Source organism: Mustela putorius, unplaced genomic scaffold (assembly GCF_011764305.1).
Source record: "Mustela putorius furo isolate JIRA1106 unplaced genomic scaffold, ASM1176430v1.1 tig00000196_pilon_pilon_pilon, whole genome shotgun sequence".
In the NCBI taxonomy this organism is placed as follows: domain Eukaryota; kingdom Metazoa; phylum Chordata; class Mammalia; order Carnivora; family Mustelidae; genus Mustela; species Mustela putorius.
The window spans coordinates 12,604,131-12,628,044 of NW_025421310.1; the positions used below are offsets into that span (position 1 = coordinate 12,604,131).

The 23,914-nt window shown below is 49.2% G+C and overlaps 1 protein-coding gene across 1 annotated transcript in view; it reads right to left on the reverse strand.

Moving 5' to 3' along the window:
* The window catches only part of ARHGAP35 (Rho GTPase activating protein 35), a 125,903-nt gene that overhangs the window by 13,580 nt on the left and 88,409 nt on the right, over nucleotides 1-23,914 (reverse strand). Inside the window, exon 4 of the mRNA XM_045077133.1 lies at nucleotides 447-524. Within this exon, the coding sequence (XP_044933068.1) occupies nucleotides 447-524 (78 nt within the window). The remainder of the gene's footprint in view (nucleotides 1-446; nucleotides 525-23,914) is intronic.

Here is a 23,914-nt window from a genome sequence, read left to right on the forward strand (position 1 = left end):
GTGCTCAGCTGATCTTACATGTGCCCTTGTGCTGTTTCTCGTGCAGGGACTTTGCGAGGAGGAGAGTCATGTGTATTCCTGGGGCCCCGGCAAAATAGGACCATGACTGCAACCCCACTTAGTATTAGATGTCTGGAATTCCCTTTGTCGGGCCCACTGCAAGGGATGCAAGGCCCCCAGAGGTGACCCAGGTGCAGCCTGGGGCGACCTGGAACAGTGTCAGTGGATGGTGACAGGGTGTGGGGGGGCGGCTGACGTGGGTCTGGCAGGGACGCTGCCTCTGCTTGCTGACAGGGCCCGTTCCCCTGCCTCCACATGGCAGTGTGCGCACGGGGGCAAGGCTAGCCGGCGCCAAATGTTTTCTCTTTCTCAGTCACCAAGACTGGCTGAAACCATGTGCCTTGACCGACTCCAGTCTCCAAGGCTTGGCCAGGCTGTGGCCTTACCTTGGTCGAACTGTCTCTGCAGACTCTCCATCTCAGACTTATTCCCGCTGACCCGGTAGATGCCTTCGGTGCTCAGTCCTGAGGAGAAACAAGCAGGTTTCTTAGAAGCAGAGAAGGAGGAGGACTGGACTTGAGTGAAGATGGGGCGAGTCCACAAGGCACCCACCCGCCAGAGGAACAGGGTGAAACACTCTCAACTTTCCCATGTGCTTCAACCCACTCTCCCCCATTTTCTTTCCCACTTCAATATTTAAAAATACTTTTTGTAAAAAGTAAAATTGTATGTAAGTACCTCAGCTAATTTCTGTCCACATTTTGATGCACTTCTGAATTTGAATTTTATTTTTTTTTAAAGTAGCTCCAATGTGGGGCTTGAACTCACAACCCCAAGATCAAGAGTCACATGTTCTACCACGGAGCCAGCCAGGTGCCCCTTGAATTTTAATTTTTTTTAAAAATGGAGATAATACTGTATTTTAACCTGCCATTTTCACTTACAGAGTATGCTGTGAGTTTATTCTAATCATTACTCTTTTTTAAAAGACATCGAAGCATACAATAATTTTAAAAATAATCCTATTGTTAGTCTATTTAGGTTTTCCCTGTTAAAATACCCCACAATCACGTTCCTTATGTTTTCAGGATAGCTAGAGTGAGTTTAACAGATTCTTGGCACTGTGTTTCTTACTTTGTGAATTTCCTATTTGTGTTCTTGTCATTTTTGTTCATTTCCCTATGAGTGGTCCCTCTCACTGTGTACTTAAAAGAGGCCTCTGAAGAGTAAGGAACTGACTATGTTAACGTTACATACTTTTACATTTTCCTTCTTTTTGTTATCTGTCTTCTCATTTTGTATATTGGATATTTTAAAGTACATAACTTAAAAATTTCAGCCTTTTTTTTTTTTTTTGAAGATTTTATTTATTTATTTGACAGAGATCACAAGTAGGCAGAAAGGCAGGCAAAGAAAGAGGAAGGGAAGCAGGCTTCCCACTGAGCAGAGACCCTGACCGGGGCTTGATCCCAGGACCCGGAGACCATGACCTGAGCCTAAGGCAAAGGCTTTATTTAAACCACTGAGCCACAGAGGTGCCCCCCAAAATTTCAGGCTTTCAAGACCAATTTCTTTATGAGGTCTCCCTTTCTTTTTATCTTTGGATAGATTTTCCTATTCTTAGAGCAGATACTCTATCCCCCCCCCCCATTAGCTCTGTGGTCCTTCTCTGATTTAGTATACAGAATCAGGTAAGGAAAAAAAACAACACTTAAAAACAATACTAAAATGTAGTTAAGTAACACAGAAGAAGTATCAAGTGAGAGTCTGCCCTGCCCTTTCACCCCACACCCCAGGAAGCACTGCTCAGCCTGGCTACAGAGCCCTCCCTACCCCCTCACCCCCATCTGGAGGAAGGAGAGCCCACTGCTGCACTCCTAAGATCACAATTCTAAAGCATGATGAAGTCACAGTGAAGACCAGAGTGGGATCCCATGGCTAACCCAAACCTGGCCCCTTCTGAGACTGCAGTTTCGAGCAATTCTGCTTAGCTGAAAGGGCACTGAGGACGTGCCCAGGAGAGGGCATGTCCTCACCTAACATCCACGGCAGCATGGGCAGCAGAGTGAGGACCTGGCCGCAAGGCGATCAGTAAGCTCTAGAGAGCCAAGGGTCTCAACGTCAGATGTCACTGTGATTAGCGCCTCTGAGAGGCACTCATCAGGCAAGATCGAAGATGCAGTTGGCCTATTTCTGGGGCCCCAGAATACTGGCACGTGGACCTTTAAAGAACATTAAACCCAAAGTCATCAATTCTCTGGCTTAAAAGTTGTTAACTGCACACAGGCCTCCTCCCCCTCACAAAGGGGTATTACAATAGGCCAGCCCTGAGGACATCTTACTGTGCCCTGCCTAGCTACCAAGGAGCTGCCCTCACTGCATCTGGAGGGAGGGAGAAGTATGTACACTTGCCAGCCCCAAGGCCCGGATGTAGCCTGTCTCTCTTTGGAGGCCACCCTTCCAGAGTGTCTCTATGCCGTGCATGGAGCTAGGTGCTTTCCCACATCCACCAACCACTCACTCACTTACTGAATCTTCAGCCCCACCTGGGAGGAGCTCCGGGACAGAGAGGACACAGGTGAGAAAAGCAAGGATCCGAGAGGTGAACCCCCTGCCCCAAACCGCATGGACACTGAAGTCTAGGTCCAGGCCCTCTGCCACGCTTGCACCTCCGCACGGCTCTAGGAGACAGACGTGTGACATCTACCCAACAGGCTGGGGTCCAGAAACAGGCACCCCCGAGAAGACACGATGCACCCGAGTGAAGCCCGCAGGCCCGTGGGATTCTGGGTGGCTTCTGAGATGGCACTTCTGCTGCTGCTGTCAGTCCTCAAAGGCCAGAGGGATGGGCCTAGAAGTTTTACGATGGTCTCTTTTCTCAGTGACTTTCCCAAACTGTCTTAGACATATTTAAATTTTCTACCTAGTTCCCATCCCAGGTAACACATATCACACACACAACATCATCCCCATTTTGACAAGTACGTGTGAGCAGGTGCCAGGCTTCACCCCCTAGGGCGGAAATACATCTGTGTTCTACACAGCCTTCCCTTTACCAAGTATCCGTCCCTCCAGCACAAAGACAACAAAGACACAAATGGCAGGAGCTTAAGAAGTCCTCGAGAATGTAGCAGTGGCCACAGCACCTGAGCTCCAGTGTGGAGACCACCCGTGTGGACCGCAGACCAAAGACCCCGACAGCCGCCTTTCACCATTCACCAGCCTTTGGCAACTTCGGACCTGCAGCTTGGAGAGGAGTCCTCCACAGGGTCTCCTCGTGGCCAGCTGCCCCCGCAGCACCAGAGGGCAGAAGACAAGCTGCGTATCAGCTCTCTGGAAATGCTCGGCGGCAGGGGCCTGCTGAAGCCTCACTAGACGGATGACCACAAGAGCAGAAGCATTTAAAAGCACAAGGCCAGCTCCATGGCGTCAATTAATCATCAACTTAGTACTTCCTATAATTGGGACACGTGTTTATTTTATGAAATCTTGTTTTAAAATAGCGATTCTTCCCCTGCCCTACACAACACCACAACATAATTTAGGAAAGGTATCATTTGCAGGCCGGTACCCTTTCTCACAGCTACTAATCAGACATCAACTAAACAAAAATGAAGACCTTACAGCAGATTTCGCTCACCACGGAGGCGGCTGCTGCTGAAGCAGGGCAGAGGGCAAGGGGCACGGCTGGGAACGAGGGTGCCGGACACAGCCAGCCTGGCCTCCAAGGGCCCCGCACCCCAGGGCCCTCCCAGAAGCGCACTCCCGTGCCAACTCTGGCTCCTGCCTGCCAGCATAAAGCAAAGGCACTCCCCCTGCCCCCCACTGTACATCCCTTCCAGATCCACAAGTCCACTCGAGAAGTTTCAGCCTAAACTCTGAGGCATCTCTATGCACCAGAAATCTCCAAAGACCTACTACCAAAGCAGAGTCTCAGCTCTAGGCCTTTTTTTGCTTTCCTTTCTTCAAAAAGCCCTACTGGAAAAAGCCCTTCAAATATCTTCTGTGTTAAAGTTAATCTTGGGAATAGAAAAAGAGAATGTTCAGCAAGGCCAAGGTCACTGTCTTCAAACACCTGAACAACGGCCTTGTAGAACAGTCTCCTTCCAATGGCTCTAGGGAACAGAACCACGACTCGCAACGGAAACCGCAGCAAGGGAAGCGTCAGTAGCTCTGGCTGTCACTCGCTGGCATCGGTCAGAGCTTCTGAACTCCCTCTCCGCCGGAGAGTCATTTGTCAAGGGTTGCTGTTTAAAAACCATAATACGTGATCTAGGAAGATCGCTAACGAGCATCCTAAGTCCCTTCCTGAACACTGCCCACACGAGAGGCGCATACTGCTGGTGCTCGCTGTGTGTTCTTACATGAGTTCTCCCCACAGCGTCTTCAGAGAGGACACTACTCACCCACGCTATGGACGGGGATGCAGAGACTGAGAGGCAAAGGTCAGAGAGCTGCGGAGTGGTGACCTGAACCCCGTCTGACTTTAGTCTGTGTTCTCCAACTGTGGTCGAAATCATCAGTTCTCCAAACTGACCCTGCACTGGACTCCCCGGAGGCCTGCTGCTGGGACGCAGGCGCTGGGGCCCAGGAATGTGCATTCCTGGCACATCCCCAGAGGCCGCTGGCCAGGGAACCAATCATACTTTCTGATAACGGCTATTTTTTTTTTTTTTTTTTAGTTTTTTAAAAAGATTTTATTTATTTATTTGACGGACAGAGATCACAAGTAGGCAGAGAGGCAGGCAGAGAGAGGGGGGGAAGCAGGCTCCCCACCAAGCAGAGAGCCCGATTCAGGGCTCAATCCCAGAACCCTGAGATCACGACCTGAGCCGAAGGCAGAGGTTTTAACCCACTGAGCCACCCAGGCGCCCCTAAAACTGCTATTTTAGAAGACGGCCCAGACTTCTAAGATTTCTGACTCTTAAATTGTATGTTTAATAAAACTGGAGTGGGGTGGTGGTGTGGGGAACACATATTAGGAGAAACAGCGGCTACTTTAGAAACAAAGCTTTTTCAAAAAGTATTATAATTGGTGCTTTTTTGTAATATAAGCAGGCCCTCCCTCAATGCATTATTTAAACTTTATCCATGGCCACATATGATTTTCATTAAATGTTAAAAAATATAAATGAGTGGGACACCTGGGTGGCTCAGTCAGTTAAGAGTCTGCCTACAGCTCCCATCATGATCCCGGGGTCCTGGGATCGAGCCCCATATCGGGCTCCACACTCAGTGGAGAGCCTGATTCTCCTCCTCCCTCTGCTGCTCCCCCAGCTTGTGCTCTTTCAATACATAAATATCTTAAAAAATAAGGGTAAAGAGAAAGGCAAAGGGGCCTTATTCTTTCTTTCACTGAATGTTCACTGAGCCCCTACATGGCAGTTATGTGCCCTTCCAGAGCCCTTTAGTTGTGGTCTTCCTCAAACCCCTCTTGATGACCTAAGAAGGCTAGATGGCCCAGCACCACTGGCCCTGAGGTGCTCCCCATGCAAGAACTGGCACATTTGAGCCCTGAGCCCGGCTCCTCCCTGGCACTTGGCACACAAGGGGCACCAGGAATTTGGAAACCAAGAGGGAGAATCACCTGCCTGGGCATGTGTCTGATTTTCTGAAATGTCCAAACAGGTTTTTATTCCTGGATCCCAAGCACCACTTCTCACACCAGCGTCTGTGGCCAGGAGTCTTTCCGCAGCCGGCCTGGGTAAGGCTTGGCCTCTGCTCGTTCACACCAGGGCTCATCCCTCCTCAGTTTCCTTTCTAACAACAAATCGATAACCTCTTCCAAGACAAACTCCTTGTTTAGTTTTTACATTCTATATTTAGATATTAAAAACTCAGCACTTTCGTCCTTTAAAAAAAACCCTTACTTGGGGCGCCTGGGTGGCTCAGTGGGTTAAAGCCTCTGCCTTCACCTCAGGTCAGGATTCCAGGGTCCTGGGACTGAGCCCTGCATCGGGCTCTCTGCTCAGTGGGGAGCCTGCTTCCTCCTCTCTCTCTGCCTGCCTCTCTGCCTACTTGTGATCTCTGTCAAATAAATAAATAAAATCTTAAAAAAACAAAAACAAAAACAAAAAACCCTTACTTGGTGCTGCCGCCACTCTACAATGGCCCACACCAGACAGGCCTGAACTACGAAACAACTTTTTTTTTTTTTTTTTTTTTTTCACTTTTCTGGGGGCTGAAATCTAAGGGAGCATTCTTCTCTTTCATGCATCTCAGAAGGCTCAGGGGGGCTAAAATTTCAAGGCCAGAGGGGTGCTGAGAACTCCGGGAGAGAAGGCAACTCCCTTGACCATAAAATCTAAACTGTCTGGAAGAGGGCTGACCTCTGGGGGAGTGAGATCCCCTCCTTTTGGGTGAAAGGCCAGCAGCGGGTGTAGGCTCTCCTCCAGAGCACTGAGCACCGAACTGCAGCCCCCCACCTGCATGAAGGATGTCAGCGAGGGGGTAGGTGCAGGGGCGGGTGGCCCTGAGGTCAAAAGCAGAAGCTATGTGCTTGTTGGACCACCCTGGGCAGCTGCGCTTCCCTCTGTGGTCCCAGCCCACGGCCGAGGGGCAGGCCTGAGCACAGGGATAAGAGAGCAGCTATCGCCCGCATGATCAGAGTGGAGAGCAAGCTGGCAAGTGGAGGAACCCCTGAGTTTTGCTGTCCGGGAGACACGGGTTCGAATTCTGCCCCTGACTTGGGTGCACCTGACCGCCGAACGGATGAACGCCTCCCTTCTCAGGCTGCTTCGAGGGACAGCTGGGAAACCTCAGCAGAACGGAGCCCACAGCTTAATGCCTGCGCTTTTTTTCACCCCTTGCTCCACTCTCAACAAGCCTCAACAGCAGCGCCCGCCTGGAGGCACGGAGGGCTCAGCCAAAACAAGCCAGCCAGTCGGAAGGAAAAATACTTTAAAACATGCATGGGCTTTCACACTAAAGTGACCTCAATTCTTCTCCTGGCTCTGTCTCACAGCTGGCTGGGTGACTGAGGACAGATCACCCCACCTCTTGGAGCCTTGGTTCTTCATCACAGACGGGTTGCGTATTCACGACTCTTGCCAGGACATGGTGAAGAGCGAGGCTGCGCGTGTCACCGCGAGTCATGCTGGTGGTGGCACACCTAGTGCGCGAGGCTGAGATAGTAGCGATGGGAGGCGACTCTGGCTGAGGCCTGGCTCTGGGCTGGACACTCTTCTCAGTTCTTCGCGAGGACCATGAATCCGCCCAATAACTCTCTGAGGTAAATAGTGGTTTTATTACCATTTTACAGGTAGCGAAAGGAGGCTCGGCGAGGCTAAGGCATCTGCCTGAGGCCACGGGCTGGGTGAGCAACGGGGGCAGGCCCGGCACTGGCTCACTCGGGCTCCGCGTCAGGACGGCACGCCTCTACCGCCTGGGACGCTACCTCCCGGTCCCTTGTCCTTGCCTCCGTGCTTATGTCCTGTAAATGCCAGATCCATCATGGGCTCTGAGAACGATCCCCTTGTGCAGCCTATGCATTCATCTCTCATTCACACCCCACTCAGTGTTCTGAGGGTGAGGAGGAAGAGCTTCAGAAAAAAATGCTGCCTCCTCGCTGGAGAAAAAAGCCAGCCAATGGCAAGTGTCCTTGTTTCATTCCTGCGATGCAATTCTACTATTGACGACCTGAAAGAATCCCTACCAGATCTCCCTGTTGCCTTCCTGTTTTGGATGTGCCTGGAATGATTTTCTGGCTCTTCTATTACTCGAACACTAGGGTCACTCTGGCCCCGCCAGTGCCCCTTTGTTAGCTGTCTTCCCTTGGTAATTCCCTCGTCAATCAAGTTCTGTTTCTGGCAATGCCAGACCTCCTTTCTCCCCGTGACAGAATGCCACTAACACTCTATTATGACTGCTTGACCGGGTGTTAGCCCCACAAGTAGGCACTGTGGCTTTATAAATTTCCAATGCTATTGTACATACACACAGTCATGCCATAAATCTCAAGGCTGAGGAGGAAAGGAGAGAGAGATCTGGAGAGAAGAGATGAAAATATCACACCAGGTCTGGGGCATCATATGGCTCTAGCATCTGGCTGATCCTTTGTAAGCCACCCATGTATTTACTGCCATTAACTGTGAAAGAGGGCTTCTGGACCCTGCTCTGAGCCAAACAAGGGGCTCTGTATTTTTCCCGATTTTCAAGAAAACGCACATCCCAACAGATGTGTTTAAGAAACACTGACAAAGTGAGCTTTAGGTCAGCTTAGAGTTGATGCTGTCTGTTTCAGGCAGCCCACGATGGAGGGAAGAGGAGAGTGTGACCCATGATCGAGGTGAGCAGACTATACCCAGCAAAGCAGCAATCAATGCTTCAAGCCAGGAGCAGCTGGGAGACCCTTCTGCCAAGAATTTGAGCATCCTTGAGGCTCTGGGTGTGACTGTCGGCAGTCACACAAGCCCCATGGCACAGGGGTGATAGCTGTGTGACTCTGAGACAAGCTGGTACCACCACAATGAGGGGTCTCACTGGCTAAACAAAGAGCTACCAACAAAGAAACAGCCCGAGCTAGCACACAGGTACCACATGTCACCACCAGCCCCATGTGTATAATGCCAAGTCCCTTTCCAACAGGCCCCCAAGTAGAAAGGCCCCTGAGGTCAAGGCAGATTCTTCCCAAGTGTTAATGAGGGCAGAGGTTAACTTTTTTCAGGTTCCTGATTCCCAATGAACCATAAAAGGAACAAAGATGTCACCAATCACAGCCCAGTGTCCTTTCTTTCCTTGCTTCCCTTTCCTCGCTAAGAAGAGTAATTTTCATAGGTTAAAAGCCTAAAATCTTCAGGCAGAAAAGGGGGTTGTAGTCCCCACTGCGTAGCAATCCTCTGCTCTGCATCCAGGATTAAATACAAACTCTACCACACATGGCCTGTGTCGTGGCCTGAGCCTGCTTCCTGGCCTTCCTACAGGTTGTTCCTTCTACTTTTACCTCCATTTTTTTTTTTTTTTGGCTGGCTAAACCTCGCTCCCACAAAGAGGGTTTCCTTGACCCTGGATCTAAGTGAAGTGTGTTATGGTAACAGCTTCCATTTACGTGATGCTTCCACCACGGGCCAGGCTCAGGGACAAGCACTTGATGTGCACCTTCTGGGCACAGCCTCACAACCACCTGTGAATGGTATACCACTATTAGGAGTACCATTTTCCAGAGGGAGAGACTGAACCACACGGCAAACAAACTGCAGGGCTGCCCTTGAACCCAGGCCGTCTGGCCCCAGAGTCTGTGCTTAAATCCCCAAACCCCACTTGCCCTGCACTTTCTCACGTGGCACCAACAAACTGGCCAGTCCCTGTGCAGCTTTAAGGCTGGCTGCTGTGCCCTTGCTCCCGAGGAGGCCATGGGAGCACGCAGGGTTTGCTGACGACCCTTCCAGGGATCTGGATTTGGCCCAGTAGCTCATACCCAAAGAAGGCATTCAGCAACTACCCCCGGAAAGGAGGGAAGGAGAAATAAATTCCTGAAAATAAAAGTGCGGTTTCTCTGGTTGAAGAAAGGGAGGAAGAGGAAGTGGACTGAAGTGTGTTCTCAACAAGCCTCGTGCCTCCTGGCATCCTGGCAGGACTTCTCAGCCCCTGGAATGTGGGAAACTGAAAGCCTTAGGCCTGGCTGGCACAGAGAAGGGGTTTCATAAACAAGCGTGCCCAACTTCTACCTTCCTTTATGTACTTCCTTTATTCCCTGCCTCCACTATACCCCGCGCAGTTCCTGGGAACTTAGTGATAAATGCATTATCTCACTGAGGTCAGTCATGTGCTGTTGTGTGTGCGGCTTCCCGATCTGGGCTGTTTACTTTTATAGGGGAGGGCCAGAGTCTGGCTTTGGTTGGGGTCCCCCACCAGGGGGCTGCACCCCTTCCCACATGCTGGACAGAAAGCCACCCGCACACGCGCACATGAAAGAGAGGGTGGGATCGAGGGCTGAAGGAGCTCTCCTTGGGTCATGTTCAACGGCACAGGCAGATGGGGCTCTGCAGAGGCGCGGAGTGGGCACCGTGGGCCCAGCCCCTCTCCCCAACAACCTGCCCAACTGACTGGAGGGGCAAACACTACCCCTCCTCAGTGAGCTGAGGACCGAGCAGCACGGCTAACTAAGCTCCGTGCTGAGAGGGAAAGCCTGACCGGAACAGCCGGGCCAGGCAGGCCTGTCGGAACTGTCTCAGGGATTTGGGCTTCCACCCAGACTATTTATGTCTTGGATGGAAGGGTAGGATTACTCTGCGAAACAAGCTTTCTTTCTCTTTGGCTGCTGGGCGCTCCCGGCAGCTGGCCAGGGCCCGCTGTTCTGCTCAGGGCACTGGGTCCTGAAGAAGCCCGCGAGCAGCGCCGAGGCCCAAGCTGCATAGACTTACGGTGGGCAGGCATTTTTAGGGTGCAAGCGGCTTGCGTCTGACTTACAAGTGAGCAGAAGATCGGAGGGTGGTGGGAAACGGGCAACTGGAAGTCATCAAAAAAAGTGGAGAGACCTTTGTTTGACAACTGTTTAGATTATGGGACAGCAACTCGCTAACGAACCCAAACTACAGGGGGAGGGAGAGATTAAGTAACAAAGAACCCCCCATAAAGCCCCGCAGACGGAACCGCACTTCTATTCTAGCACTTCGCCATTGGCTCAAAGCGGGATGAGCACGCCGATTACTCCCGCAAAGTGTGCTCCTGCTGCAGCCACGCCTGTTGAACTATTACAGTGACGGATGGGAGCGTCTCCTTGAAACCAGCTGCCTGTTGCCCGAGACAGAGTCCCAGAGGCCTGTGCCCACCTCAGGGAAACAGCTGATTGGCTCGAACAGCTCCAGCCCCTCAAATCTCCACAACAGCTCCAGAAAGTGACTATGACGAGTATGGACAGAACTGTGGAGGCTTTTGAGGGTAACTGCCTCCTTCCAAGTATAAAATATTTAAGAAAAAAAACAAACAACAACAACAACAACAACAAAACGAAGAAAAAAGAGCTGTAATGTGGGTCCTTCCCATCCGGACCAGATGTGAGTGGCTCTGCCCAGGGGCTCCAGGATTTGTTTCCTCTCTTGTAAAGACAGATTAGTGGTACTTTGAGATTAATACCGTATAAAGAATGTACGGTGATCTGGGAAGAAAGAGCATGGGCAGATGGCTCTCCCCACGCTGATGAGAGGCAAGCAGGCCCGGGGTGAGCTCTTCCTGCTGCTCCTTCCCAGCCTTGGAGGAGAGCTGCCACCTCAACCCTAGGTGCCCACAGAGGGGCAGAGGAAGCCTGTTGGCAAGATCTTAACCTTAGGAACCCCACGGGAAGGGCAGGGGCAGTGTGGTATCACAGCAAATATAGTTGGTCTTTGTCTCCAGTTGCTGGCACAGAGCTCCTAAAATCCTTGGAATTTCCTTAAATTAAAGATAAGAATGTCTTGTTATTCCTAGCAAGCCCCTCCAACCATACCTGCCAGAGCTTATGATAATGAGGTGACTCTTAGAGGGGTGTGGGGGCCAGAGAGCTTCAGCGTGGGTGCTGGTCAGCACAAAGACCAAGTCTTGGTTAAAGGGTTAGAACTTTCAGACCCCCTCCCTTAGAGAGGGGCTGGCGGTCGAGCCCAATCACCCACAGTCAATGATTTAATCAACTATGCCTAATGGAACCTCCGTAACACCCTAACAACAGGATCTGGAGAGCTTCTGGGTTGGAGAACACATCCAGCTGAGGGGAAGGTGGCATGCCCCTTCCCCTGTCCCCTGTCCCAGCATCTCTTCCATTTGGAGTCCCATCCCGAATAACCAATTGTGAGAGTAAGTACAGCACTGTCCAGAGTTCTGCGAGTCGTTCCACCGAGCCATTAAATCTGGAGGGGAGGCTGAGGGAATCCCTGCCTTTGCGGCCAAATCAGAGAGAAATGTGGGTAACTTGGGGATCCAATACTTGCAACTGGTGTCTGAAGTGAGGAGAGTCTTGGGAAAGTGAGTCTTTAAACCTCTGGAGTCTGCCAGTGACTAACTCCGGGCAGTCAGTATAGAGAGCTGGAGAAGTCCTCCCAGATCTGGCGTCAGGAGGAGCACAACAGCTCTCGTGCAGTCAGAGAGGAAGGAGGACACGTGATGCGGGCAGCAGAGTCCAGGATTAGCTGGCCTGACTCCACGGCTCCAGGAGTTGCTAGGGCACTGTCTTTTTTGGGCTTCAAATTATCCCAGTAAAGTGGGGCAGTGGGGCCAAGAGGGTAGCAGCTCTGGGTTAGAACCTCATCCAAAAATTGGAAATCCCATCCATTTCAGAGGACCACCATGAGAATGAAACAAGACTCATGGAAGCACTTAGTCCTGAGCCTGGTGATGTGAGCTCTGGGCCGGAGTGCTCAGTGCTCAATATCTCCCTTAATACCCACAACCCTCTGCAAGGGCGTGGCTTCCGTCTTCATTTTATAGTCAAGGAAACAGCCTTAGAAGTTAAGGAACTCACACAGGGTCCTAGCTGCCACCCTGCCCACAGATGGCCCCTCTCTGTGAAAGGCTCAGGCTGCCTGCGAGGACTGAGTGGAGAGCATTTCCCAATTAGATTAAAGAAGCTGGAATTTACCAACAGCTGTAAGAAATCAGCTCAAGTAATAGTCTGGCCTTTTGTATTGCTGTCTCCCATCAGGGCAACTTCATAATTTGCTCTCAGTCATAAAACTGGGAATTATATGCATATTACTTATTCCAAACACTTAGCAGCCATTTTCCATGTGTGAGTTTGGTGGGGTTTTTTGGAGGGCAGTTCCAGGCAAGAAGGGGTTAGTACGTTCTGAAGAATTGGCAAGCAAGTATCAAAGCGCTCCCAAACACGGGGAGACTTTCCCACCATCACTGTGAAGACCTGAGACAGATACATGCTAGGCTGTCTCTCTGTGGGGAGGGATGAAACCCCTGGCCGGCGTCTATTTTCAATCTACAACGTGGAGGTGAGACACCAGAAATAAAGACAGGAGCTACGCTTACCTCATAAAAACACTTCTGCTAGCTGCCATTACTGCTGCTTGTCAGGAACAAGCGTGATCAGTGAGTGACTCTCCACTTGGAAAGGATCTAGTGGGAGGGGACAGGTGCATAGTGAAGCTGGAGGTGGACTATACCCGCGGTGGCCACCACGGTGCACGGAATCACTGCAAAGTTATGAGGTCTCCTGTCCTGGAGCCCCGTAAAGAGAAAACTGTTTGGTCTAGGCTCAAACTCACCCTTTAAGTCCCCGAGCTCTACCACCCCAGCCCTCACAGAGTTCTCTTTTGTCAGCTTTGAGTGGTTTAGGGCCAAATCTTTTTTACTGGACCATCAACTCCTTGAGGACGAGGGTGTGCGTCATCCTTGCTTACACTGGGTCACACGGCAGGTACTCCGCACATTTGGCTGCATGCCTGTCTAACCTCTTGGGAGGAGACGGCCCTCATGCCACTAAGCTAATAAGGCTGTGGGTTCTGGTCTTTCCACGGTGCGCACACGTGGGCAGACACACGCACACACGATCTCTGCACTGATTTTTGGGAGCTCACAGATCTCCAGAAGCCCATCCACAGGCCCTAGGTTAAGTACCTCTAAGTGAAAAATACACCTGGTCCGCACAGTCCTTCAAGTTATAGACTCCAGGGGTCCGAGAATCTGCTTTCCCCCAGGTTATCTGCTCTAATACCACTAAGTCCCTCCACCCACAAATGCTTCAGCAAACTCCACGTGGCAAGAGCATCCCACTGCCTTCAGAGGTGAAACAAAACTGTATGCGCTGCAAGAGCTGCGCAAGGAAAAACAAAAGCAAAAATGGGGACAGACTCTAGCCAGTAAGAGATTTCCAAGTGACCCAGTCTCAAGAACTCATCTTGCATCTAGTGACTTGATTCCCTTAGCCGCCCTGATTCAACCAACTTTGTGCCCAGGAGGGAGATGTCACCTACTCCTTCGACAAATCCCGAAGTGCCTAGGCCACGTGAGGTGCCATGCTAGGGGACGGCAAAGAAGAGAGCGTTCTTGCCCTTGAGTTCCTCACAGGGCAGCAGTGTTGCAGGACACGGGGAAGCGGAAGTGGCAGGACGACACCCAGTGCTAGCACTGTAGCGGGGTCGTGCAGCGCGGCCGAGAACCTACTGCTTCCAGGCAGGAACACCTCCGCTGGCCTCGCGCGGGGCGGGGGCCGGGGGTATTCAGGGAAGGACTCCTGACAATGGAGAGGGAAAAGGAGAAACAAAGATGGAGGTAATCTCAGAAGCTGGCTCCAAGCCGGGCACATGTAGCAGAGAGCTCGATCAAGGGCATGAGTTCAGAGACCCAGGGCTAGGACAGAAAACCCACTGCCTGTCTCAGGCACATGACACCTACAGAAGCAGTTTACCCGGCAGTTATCCGGTGGGCGGGTCCAACTCTGCGTCTTTGCACCCGTGAAGGAAGCATGCTCTTCGAAGGCCCGTCTGCTGCTGTTCAGTCATTCACTCTGGGCGTCTGGGACTCAACAGCGACTACACAGCCCCCTGCTGGTTGGGCTGGCCCAAAAAGTGACAAGGGAGCAGCAGCCCCAGGGCGTGGGAGAGATCAGCAGGCAGTGAGGAATCCTCTTTAGGCAGGCCTCTTCTGGAAGGACCCACCTTCTAGTACCAGCCCAGCTGCTGGGGCCTGAGACTGTCAAGCACAAACCCAGAGTGGAACACCCACCCAGCCATCCTCCACATCCTGCTGTCTGCCATCATATGGCAGATTTATGAAGATACGATTCACACGCCATATGACGGCCCTGCTGAAAGCATATAAATCAGTGGTTTTTAAGTAAATTTACAGAGTTTTGTAAGCATCATCACGATCAATTTAAGAACATTTTCATTAACATTCCCCCCCCCCCCAAACTTCCATACCCTTCAAGGCCCTGGTAACCATCATTCTATCTTCTGTCTTTATAGATTTGCCTATTTTGAACATTTCATATACACGGAATCCTTAGATATGTGCTCCCTGTGACTGGCTTCTTGATTTAGCATATTGTTTTCAAGGTCCACCCCTGCTGTAGTATGTACAGATGCCTTTTTTTTAAATAAGATTTTTATTTTATTTATTTGATAGATCACAAGTAGGCAGAGAGAGAGGGAAGCAGACTCCCTGCGGAGCAGAGAGAGCCTGATGTAAGTTTTGATCCCAGGACCTTGAGATCATGACCTGAGCTGAAGGCAGAGGCTTAACCCACTGAGCCACCCAGGCACCCCTGTACAGATGCTTTTTTATGGTTGAGTAATATTCCTCTATTTCTTTCATTCTTTCTTTTTTTTTTTTTTTTTTAAAGATTTTATTCATTTGACACAGAGACAGACACACAGAGAGAGAGAGCACACAAGCAGAGGAAGTGGGAGAGGTGGAAACAGGCTTCCCGCCGAGCAGGGAGCCCGATATGTGAGGCTCTATCCCAGGACCCCGAGATCATGACCTGTGCCAAAGGCAGATGCTTACGACTGAGTCACACAGGCGCCTGCCTTTTCTTTATCCATTCGTCAACTGGACATTTGGGTGGTTAGCACTCTTTGCCCATAAAGAGTAATGCTGCCTTCTCTGTGTTATTTTAAACCCTAAATTCTAAAATGATTTTCAGACATTTCTTCAAACCCAGGAAAGATGCGTTTGAGTCTTCAAGGCCAGCACCCCCACTCAGGACACCACGTCTCCCATTAGTCCCGGCAGCCTGATTCACCTGCTGTCTTGCCCTGATCTAACTTGCAGCTCCTTTCCTTCCAAGCCTGCCTACTTAAACACCCTACCCTCTGAAGTTTCAGAGGTTCCTTGGACTGTTAGAAGTATACTCTCTAGACCTCACATTAAGAACACAGGGAAATTGGTTTCTACTCCGATGTTAGAACCTCACTCAAGGTTTTTATTCTATGTATGTTTTTACTTCTCCTTTTCTTTCTTTCTTTCTTTTTTTAAGATTTTATTTATGTATTTGTCAGAGAGAGAGAGTGCACAAGCAGGCGAAGTGGCAGGGAGAGGCAGAGAGAGAAGCAGACTCCCCACTGAGCAAGGAGCCCATGTGGGACTCGATCCCAGGACAGTGGGATCATGACCTGAGCCGAAGGCAGCGGCTTAACCCACTGAGCCACCCAGGTGCCCTCTTTCTTTCTTCTTAAGATTTTATGTATTTGACAGAGAGAGAAAGACAGAACATAAGCAAGGGGAGCAGCAGGCAGAGGGAGAGGGAGCAGCAGGCTCCCTGCTGCGCAAGGAGCTTGACGCGGGGCTCAATCCCAGGACGCCGGCATCATGACCTGAGCCGAAGGCAGATGCTTAACTGAGCCACCAAGGCACCCCTTTACTTCTCCTTTTCTGTGCATACAATTCCATTTCCCCACTGAATGGGAGTTTTGAGGAAGGAGGTCTTTTGAATGTCTCTATACTAGTTGGTCATTCATACCCATTTATTAGAGCCCTGTGTCCTTGGTTTGCAGGATACAATGATGAAGACCCAATCCCTATCCCTTCCCTCAAGGAACGTAGGATCTATTGAGGAAAGAAAACAATTGGAGTTCAGTGTGAGTGAGTGGTCACAGAGGGCTGCACAGAGCCCTACAGAATATGGGATGGGCTGGGGCGTCCTGACTCAAGAGAAGGACTCCAGGAGGGGACTTTTTTTTTTTTTTAATTTTATTTTATTTATTTATTCGACAGAGAGAGATCACAAGTAGGCAGAGAGGCAGGCAGAGGCATAGAGAGAGAGGAGGAAGCAGGCTCCCTGCTGAGCAGAGAGCCCGATGCAGGACTCGATCCCAGGACCCTGAGATCATGACCCGAGCCGAAGGCAGCGGCTTAACCAACCCACTGAGCCACCCAGGCGCCCCAGGAGGGGACTTCTGAAATGGAACTGCAAGTGAAGGCCCTGCGGGTGAGAAGTATCACAGAAGTTTAAGGAGCTGCATACAGTTCTAATGTGTGTGGCTGAATGTTATCTTTGCGGATGAAAGAAATGGCCAGAGGTGAGGCCAGAGATGATGGGGAGGGGCTGGATCCTGCTGGCAACAACATTAAAACTTTACCGTGGAGGTGATGGAGAACGACTGAAGAATTTTAAACAGGGAAGGTGACGCTATCTCATCTATTACTGACAGACATTTGCAGCCATGTGGATAAGGGACCAAGAAGGACACAAGCCAAGGAGTGTAAAGTCCAGGTACCAAGAGGTCATGCTGGTAAACTGGGAAGGCAGATGAAATGCAAAAGCGGGGCCATATTCGGGACCCTCAGGACCGATGGATCAGACTGACTGAGACAGAGAGGACTCAGAGCGCTTCATGCTGATAAAGTTCAGCAACTTCTCTCAGACGGAAACCTTCAAACCCTGCCTTCCCACTGATGACCATGAGGGCTGACAAGCTTTCTCAGGAACGACAGAATCCATTTTCCAACTGAAATCTTGTACTAACCCTTGGTCCTGGTGGCCTGCCTTCCCCAACCCCACGTAGATGCACCTCTTTGGAGTCCTAGGGATCCATGACAGAGTCTGAAAGGGCTTGGCCAAGTCCAAAAGCCTGACATTCAAAGGACTCTAGGGCAACACAGCTTTGTGGTGAACAGCACCTCTCCCCTCTAGCACCCGAATTTTGTGCAGTCCGCTTGCCCTGCCTGGAAGATTCTTCCCCGCCCAGTGTCTGCTACACAACCCAGGTTCTAGAGCATCTGGGGGGCTCAGTTGGTTAAGTGTCTACCTTGGGCTCAGGTCATGATCCCAGGACCCTGGGATGAAGACCTGTGCTGGACTCCCTACGCAACAGGGAGTCTGCTTCTCCCTTTCCCTCTGCTGGTACTCCCTCTCTCAAATAAATAAAATCTTAAAAAAAAAAAAAAAATCCAAGTTATCTTTCAGGCCTAGCCACCATCACTGACATGTACCAAGCCAGCTCAAGGAACTGATCTCCCTCGTCATTTTGTTTCCATCTGATGCCTCAGCCTCATTGACACTGGGCAAACTCACAGTTTTGCCCTCACAGTGAACTATATTCACTGTTAATGTTCTCTTCCATGCATCTATAGCTCCAACGGAACCTGGCCTTTGGAGTCCTCAGGATCTCCTCAGCATTAAAATCGCCTTGTACTCGACAGGCCCCATTTACAGACTGATTTTATTTATTTATTTGACAGAGATCACAAGCAGGCAGAGAGGCAGGCAGATAGAGGGGGAAGCAGGCTCCCTGCTGAGCAGAGAGCCCAATGCGGGGCTCCATCCCAGGACCCTGAGATCATGACCTGAGCTGAAGGCAGAGGCTTAACCCACTGAGCCACCCAGGTGCCTGCGTTTATAGACTGATAAATGAATTTATTGTGTGGACCCCACCCCATCAACCCTAGAAAGACAAACAACTGCAAGGACTAAATATAAAAACAGGAAGAGGAAAAAACCAGCATGATCTTAGATTGAAAGACCATATGTTACAAAATGTTCAACTGCATTTTAAACATAAACCAAATAAAAACTTCAACGGAATGGCTAAAATACACTAGACAAAATAATAAAAAAAAAATCCACATAGATATTTTGCAAAAAAAAAAAAAAAAAGTAAAAATATCCTTGGAAGATCCAGAAGCAAACATCACATAGGGTCAGATTGGAAGGTTGCCTGGTGGGCCTGGGAGGGGTGGGGGTGGGGGCTACTTGGTATGTAAATGAAGCTAGGACTGGGGCTGGAGAAGATGGAAGGTTTCCAACCAACTACTCCCTTTACTGACTTGGCCTTGACTACAATCTTTGCTAGACTGAGAGACCTTCTAGGACAATCTGAACTGTCCTATTCATCTCTGAACCTCTAGCACCTAAGGGAACTGGTATATAACAGGCCTTGATTACTCTCTTAGGGTAGTAAAACCTAAACATTATGAGGCTATAGAATTTACTAGTAAAAAGAGCAACTGGGTGGATAGGAAATGGAACTGAAAAAAGACTATACACATTATAAACTAACAACTTAGAAACATGATTTTGGTGTAAAAAAAAAATCTGTGAAAAAAAAATCTTTTAAAAGCCCCAATTTTTAGGATTTAATAGTTGGTAAAGTGATTGACACAAAATATAGGGGAAGGATATCAAAAAATGGTATTATGATCACTGGATAAAAACATGAAGGGGAAAGAAATCCCTTTAAATCCACGCTTTATGTTGTGACAGGCCACCAGAGACGCACTGGGACTGTGCATATTTCTGCGAGCTTTTGAGACTTTTAGTCTCACAATGGGTCCACACTGGCTTGCGCCTATTGTTTCTTCCTAAAGAATTCCCATACTGACCTTAGAACCCAAGGTAAAAGCTTCTTCCTCTAAGCTCTAACAAGCCACATCAAGCCTCTACTGAACCGAACCGCCCTGTCAGGCAAGTACGATCCCAAAGGCAGCCAGCTGAGTCAGTCAGATCCGGCAAATTATTTGTCACAGTTTTTCACTGGAAATTGACCTATGATATAAAGGAAGTCAAAGGTGTCACTTGTTCAAGTTCACAAAATAACTCAGAAATTGAATTTCCAACTTAAAGTAATCTCGTGTCTGATGATATGGTCTGACATTGGGGGACGTCTGGGCGATGGAGAATCATAGCAATTGGTCATTACCAAAAGCATACTACCGGTGACACGATACAGAATTCCATGTACAGGGGGGCACAAAAATGAACAGCACTGTTCTGTCTTTTCAGAATTTAGGGAGACAAGGTAAAGATGGGAAAAGTGAAATCATGCGTAAAGACAGTAAGGAGGGTCAGTCAGCAAGAAGGCAGGACTCACGCTGGGCCTCTGGGAACAGATGGATGTGCCCGGCCAGAAGGGAGGAAGGCAGGGAGGAAGTAAGGGAAACAAAAGGGGGAGGAAGCGGTGAGGTGGGCGAGGGGCTGCAGCAGGTTTCACAAGGGAATTCTCTAGTGAGAAAGCCCACCTAGAGAAGGCCCTGCCTGGTTCAAAATAAGCACTTCACCATTATATCTACAATGTCCTACCCCCCACCACTGTATTTACTAGTGCCCCTTTCGAATAAATCAGGAGCTTTCTTTAACACTTCCTCCATGTTTTCAAGGATGTTTAGGATTTAAGAGGCCAGTCTGGACTTCACACGCTTACTCTAAGTTTGCACAAATCTCTTGGTATTATCAGGGCACGGAACACACCATGCTCACAAGGCTGTCTTACGTGAAGACGGCTGGCTCTTGTAATTTAGCCGTTATTTCTAACTCATGATCAAACAGGGCTTCCACAAAGACAGGCCACCAGTGCTAGCCAAGTCAACAGTGTGTGTATGCAATACTCAGAACAGACCTTAATCTTCGGTCAAAGGCAACAATTTTTGACCACGGGAAGTGTTCAAACATCCAACTATGTTTTGACTCCCAGAAGGTTTCCAGACACAATCTCCACAGCAAAATAAAGGAATTGTGGATGCTGAAGTCTCCCACCCCGTAGCCACACACCATGCAAACAATTCCCTGGAGTCCTCCACTCTACTATCCTCCTACAGGAGGCCAGGAAGGATAAAACAGAAATCGGTTTCCTTTTTACTTTGAGCCAATAATTTTCCTGAAGAGGATACAATTATGTGAAACAGACACCGGCCTAAAAACGATCAGGAAGCAGCAGAGGAGAGTACAGATTAGAACACAGTGAGACGATGGAATGAGCGAGAGAAATCCCGAGTGAGAGGCAGGTTGGCATAACGGACAACTGGACTTCCTCGGCAGGCAGCAAACCTTCCCAAGCATGTCTGTCTATCCACAGCCCCGGGCTGGGACTCTCCCCAAACACTGGTGTGAGCTATCGAACCAGAAACTCCATTTGGCACCTCAGCTGCGTCCCAGACACACGGACGGCTGTTCTTTAGGGGCCTCAAGGTGAGAGACACTGTCACACATTCACAGCACTTTTGGGTGCCAAGAGCATCACTAGTCCAGTCTTGGCAAGACAGGCAAGGGCTCTGGTGTCAAGGATAAGGCTCTCAGGAAACCTCAGCTACATACGGTAGGAGAGAGAGGGAACCTTTCAACTCTTCGGATTTTATCTGTAAAATGAAAGAGCTGGACTAGATGCTTTAAAAAGTGTTTTACTGAAGTGTAAATGTGTAAATTAAAAAAAAAAGATTTTATTTGTTTTATTTGACAGACAGAGATCACAAGTAGGCAGAGAGGCAGGCAGAGAGAGAGGAGGAAGCAGGCTCTCCGCTGAGCAGAGAGCCCGATGCGGGACTCGATCCCAGGACCCTGAGAATGCGGGCCTCAATCTCAGGACCCTGAGATCATGACCTGAGCCGAAGGCAGAAACTTAACCCACTGAGCCACCCAGGCACCCCAACATTTGTTAATTTTTTAAAGAAGATTTTATTTTTTTAAGTAATCTCTACACTCAACATGGGGCTCTAAATTACGACCCTGAGATTAAGGGTCATGTATTCTATGGGCACCTGAGTGTCTCAGTCGGTTAAAGGTCCAGCTCCTGATCTCAGCTCAAGTCTTGATCTTGAGGGATGTGAGTTCAAGTTCAAGCCCCACAGTGGGCGCCAGGTTGGGTGTGGAGACTACCTTTAAAAATAATAATAATAATAAAGATTGTATGCTCTACCACCTGAGCCAGCCAGGTGCCCCCAAATTTGTGAGTTTAAGGAGAAGTGTAGAGTGATGAATTCTCACACACCAAACACACCCACATAAATAGCACCTAGGTAAAGAATCAGAGCATTCCCAGCATTACAGAAGACCCCTTCCAGTCTCTACTGCCCACTGAGGATAACCACTATTCTGATTTTTAAGAGCATAGCTACTTTTCCGTTCCTCTGGTTCAACATATTCACAAGAGTCACCGTGATGACTTGCTGAGTCATCATTCCCCTTGCAGAGCTGAACTAGATGATTTTGAAAAAGATTTTATTTATTTAAGAGAGAGCAAGCACGAGTGGGGGTAAGGGGGAAATGCAGGGAGGGAGGGGCAAGCAGACTCTCTGCTGAACAGGGAACCCAATCCCAAGACCTTGGAATCAGGACCTGAACCACCCAGGTCACAAGCCCTTGAACCAGGTGATTTTTAAGGTACTGTCTCATTCTAACCTGTTACCATTTAACACTATGGTGTTGCCTTTATATGCTGCAGATGGCCAGCACTCTGGACAGCATTTTGGCAATGCCCATCAAAATACAAAATGTACACACATGCCAGTCCACTCTGAGGTATTTATTCTACGGACACATTTGCACAAACAGCTGTGTGCGTACGTGCGTAAGCACACACCTGTGGACAGACAGCCACTGTAGTACTGTTTATGATACAAGACTGAAAACTCTTTCACTGGGAGGCTGAGTGGATGGATTATACAGTCTGTCCAAACGAAGAACCACCATGCAGTGAGCAAGGGGAGGAAGGGGAGGAAGAGGAGGAAGTAGTAGTAGTAGCTTACACCTGCCTATATGGGAAACTGTCCACAATGTATTTTTAGGTGGCGAAAAAAGCAAGGCGTGTGTGTGTGTGTTTTGCGCGCGGAGAAAGTCTCTGTGAAGGAGCAATTCAAACTCCTAACAGCAGATAACTGTGAGGAATGAAACAGTGACTTTAGTTTTTTACTTCAAACAGTTCAACACAGTTTGATCTTTTTCAGGCGGGGGTGGGGGCTAGGGGGTGGGGGAAGCAGGCTTCCTGCTGAGCAGAGAGCCGGATGTGGGGCTCTATCCCAGGACCCTTGGATTATGACCTGAGCCAAAGGCAGAGGCTTTAACCCACTGAGCCACCCAGGCGCACCCATAGTTTGATCTTTTCAGAAGTAATGCATAACACTGGGGTGCCTGGGCAGCACAGTCGGTTAAGCATCCGACTCTTGATTTCCGCTCAGGCCATGGTCTCAGGGTGGTGAGACCCGCCCCCGAGCTGGGCTCTGGGCTCCGGGCTCCTCGTGGAGTCTGCTTGACATTCTTTCTCTCCCTCTGCCCCTCCCTGCCCACTGCTTGTGCAAACTTTCTCTAAAAGAAATAAATAAAACCTTTTAAAAAAAAGATAATACAAGATTTATTGTTAAATTCCTTTTCACACGGGGCGCCTGGGTGGCTCAGTGGGTTAAGCCGCTGCCTTCAGCTCAGGTCATGATCTCAGGGTCCTGGGATCGAGTCCTGCATCGGGCTCTCTGCTCAGCAGGGAGCCTGCTTCCCCCCCCCCTCTCTGCCTCTCCATCTACTTGTGATTCCTCTCTGTCAAATAAATAAATAAAACCTTTAAAAAAAAATTCCTTTTCATGCAATGCAGTGAGTACACAAATTATACATAAATAGTGAAAGCCCTATTTTTCATCACTCCCCTATCTAAAATCTCCCTCTTCTCCCAGCACCACTTGGGGAGACACTCCTGAAATCTTTGCTATTTTCAAACAGTTTTCTTTCTTTCTTCTTTTTTCAGTAATCTCTACACCCAAGGTGGAGCTTGAACTCACAAGCCTGAGATCAAGAGTCACGTGCTCTTCCAACTGAGGCGGCCAAGCACCCTGACATCTCCCCATCATGTCATAAACACACACATACAGGCTTCTTCTACCTTATCAGTGGGATCATACTACACACCTTATTTTACAACTGCTGTTCTCACTTTAAAAAATAAACTGTGGACATAGTTCCATGTTGGTACAGACAGATAAACCTCATTTTTAACAGCTGCTAAGGACTCTGGCAGATGGATGCGCTCTTCTCCTCTGTTAACAAGACATCCTTATACATGACAGAGGCAAAGGCAAACATTTTCATAGGACAAATTCCCAAAAGGGCCAGTGGCTAGGACCAAGGATGTAAGACTTTGAAATTGTGAAGTTACTGCCAAATGATCTTTTTTTTTTTCCCAAATGATCTTTTTTAATGGCCATATCTGTTTAAATTCCCACCAACAGTACATGAATGAACAATTTCTAGGCACTGTGCCTTTGATTATTTTTAATAAGGAGTACCCATTTTACAACA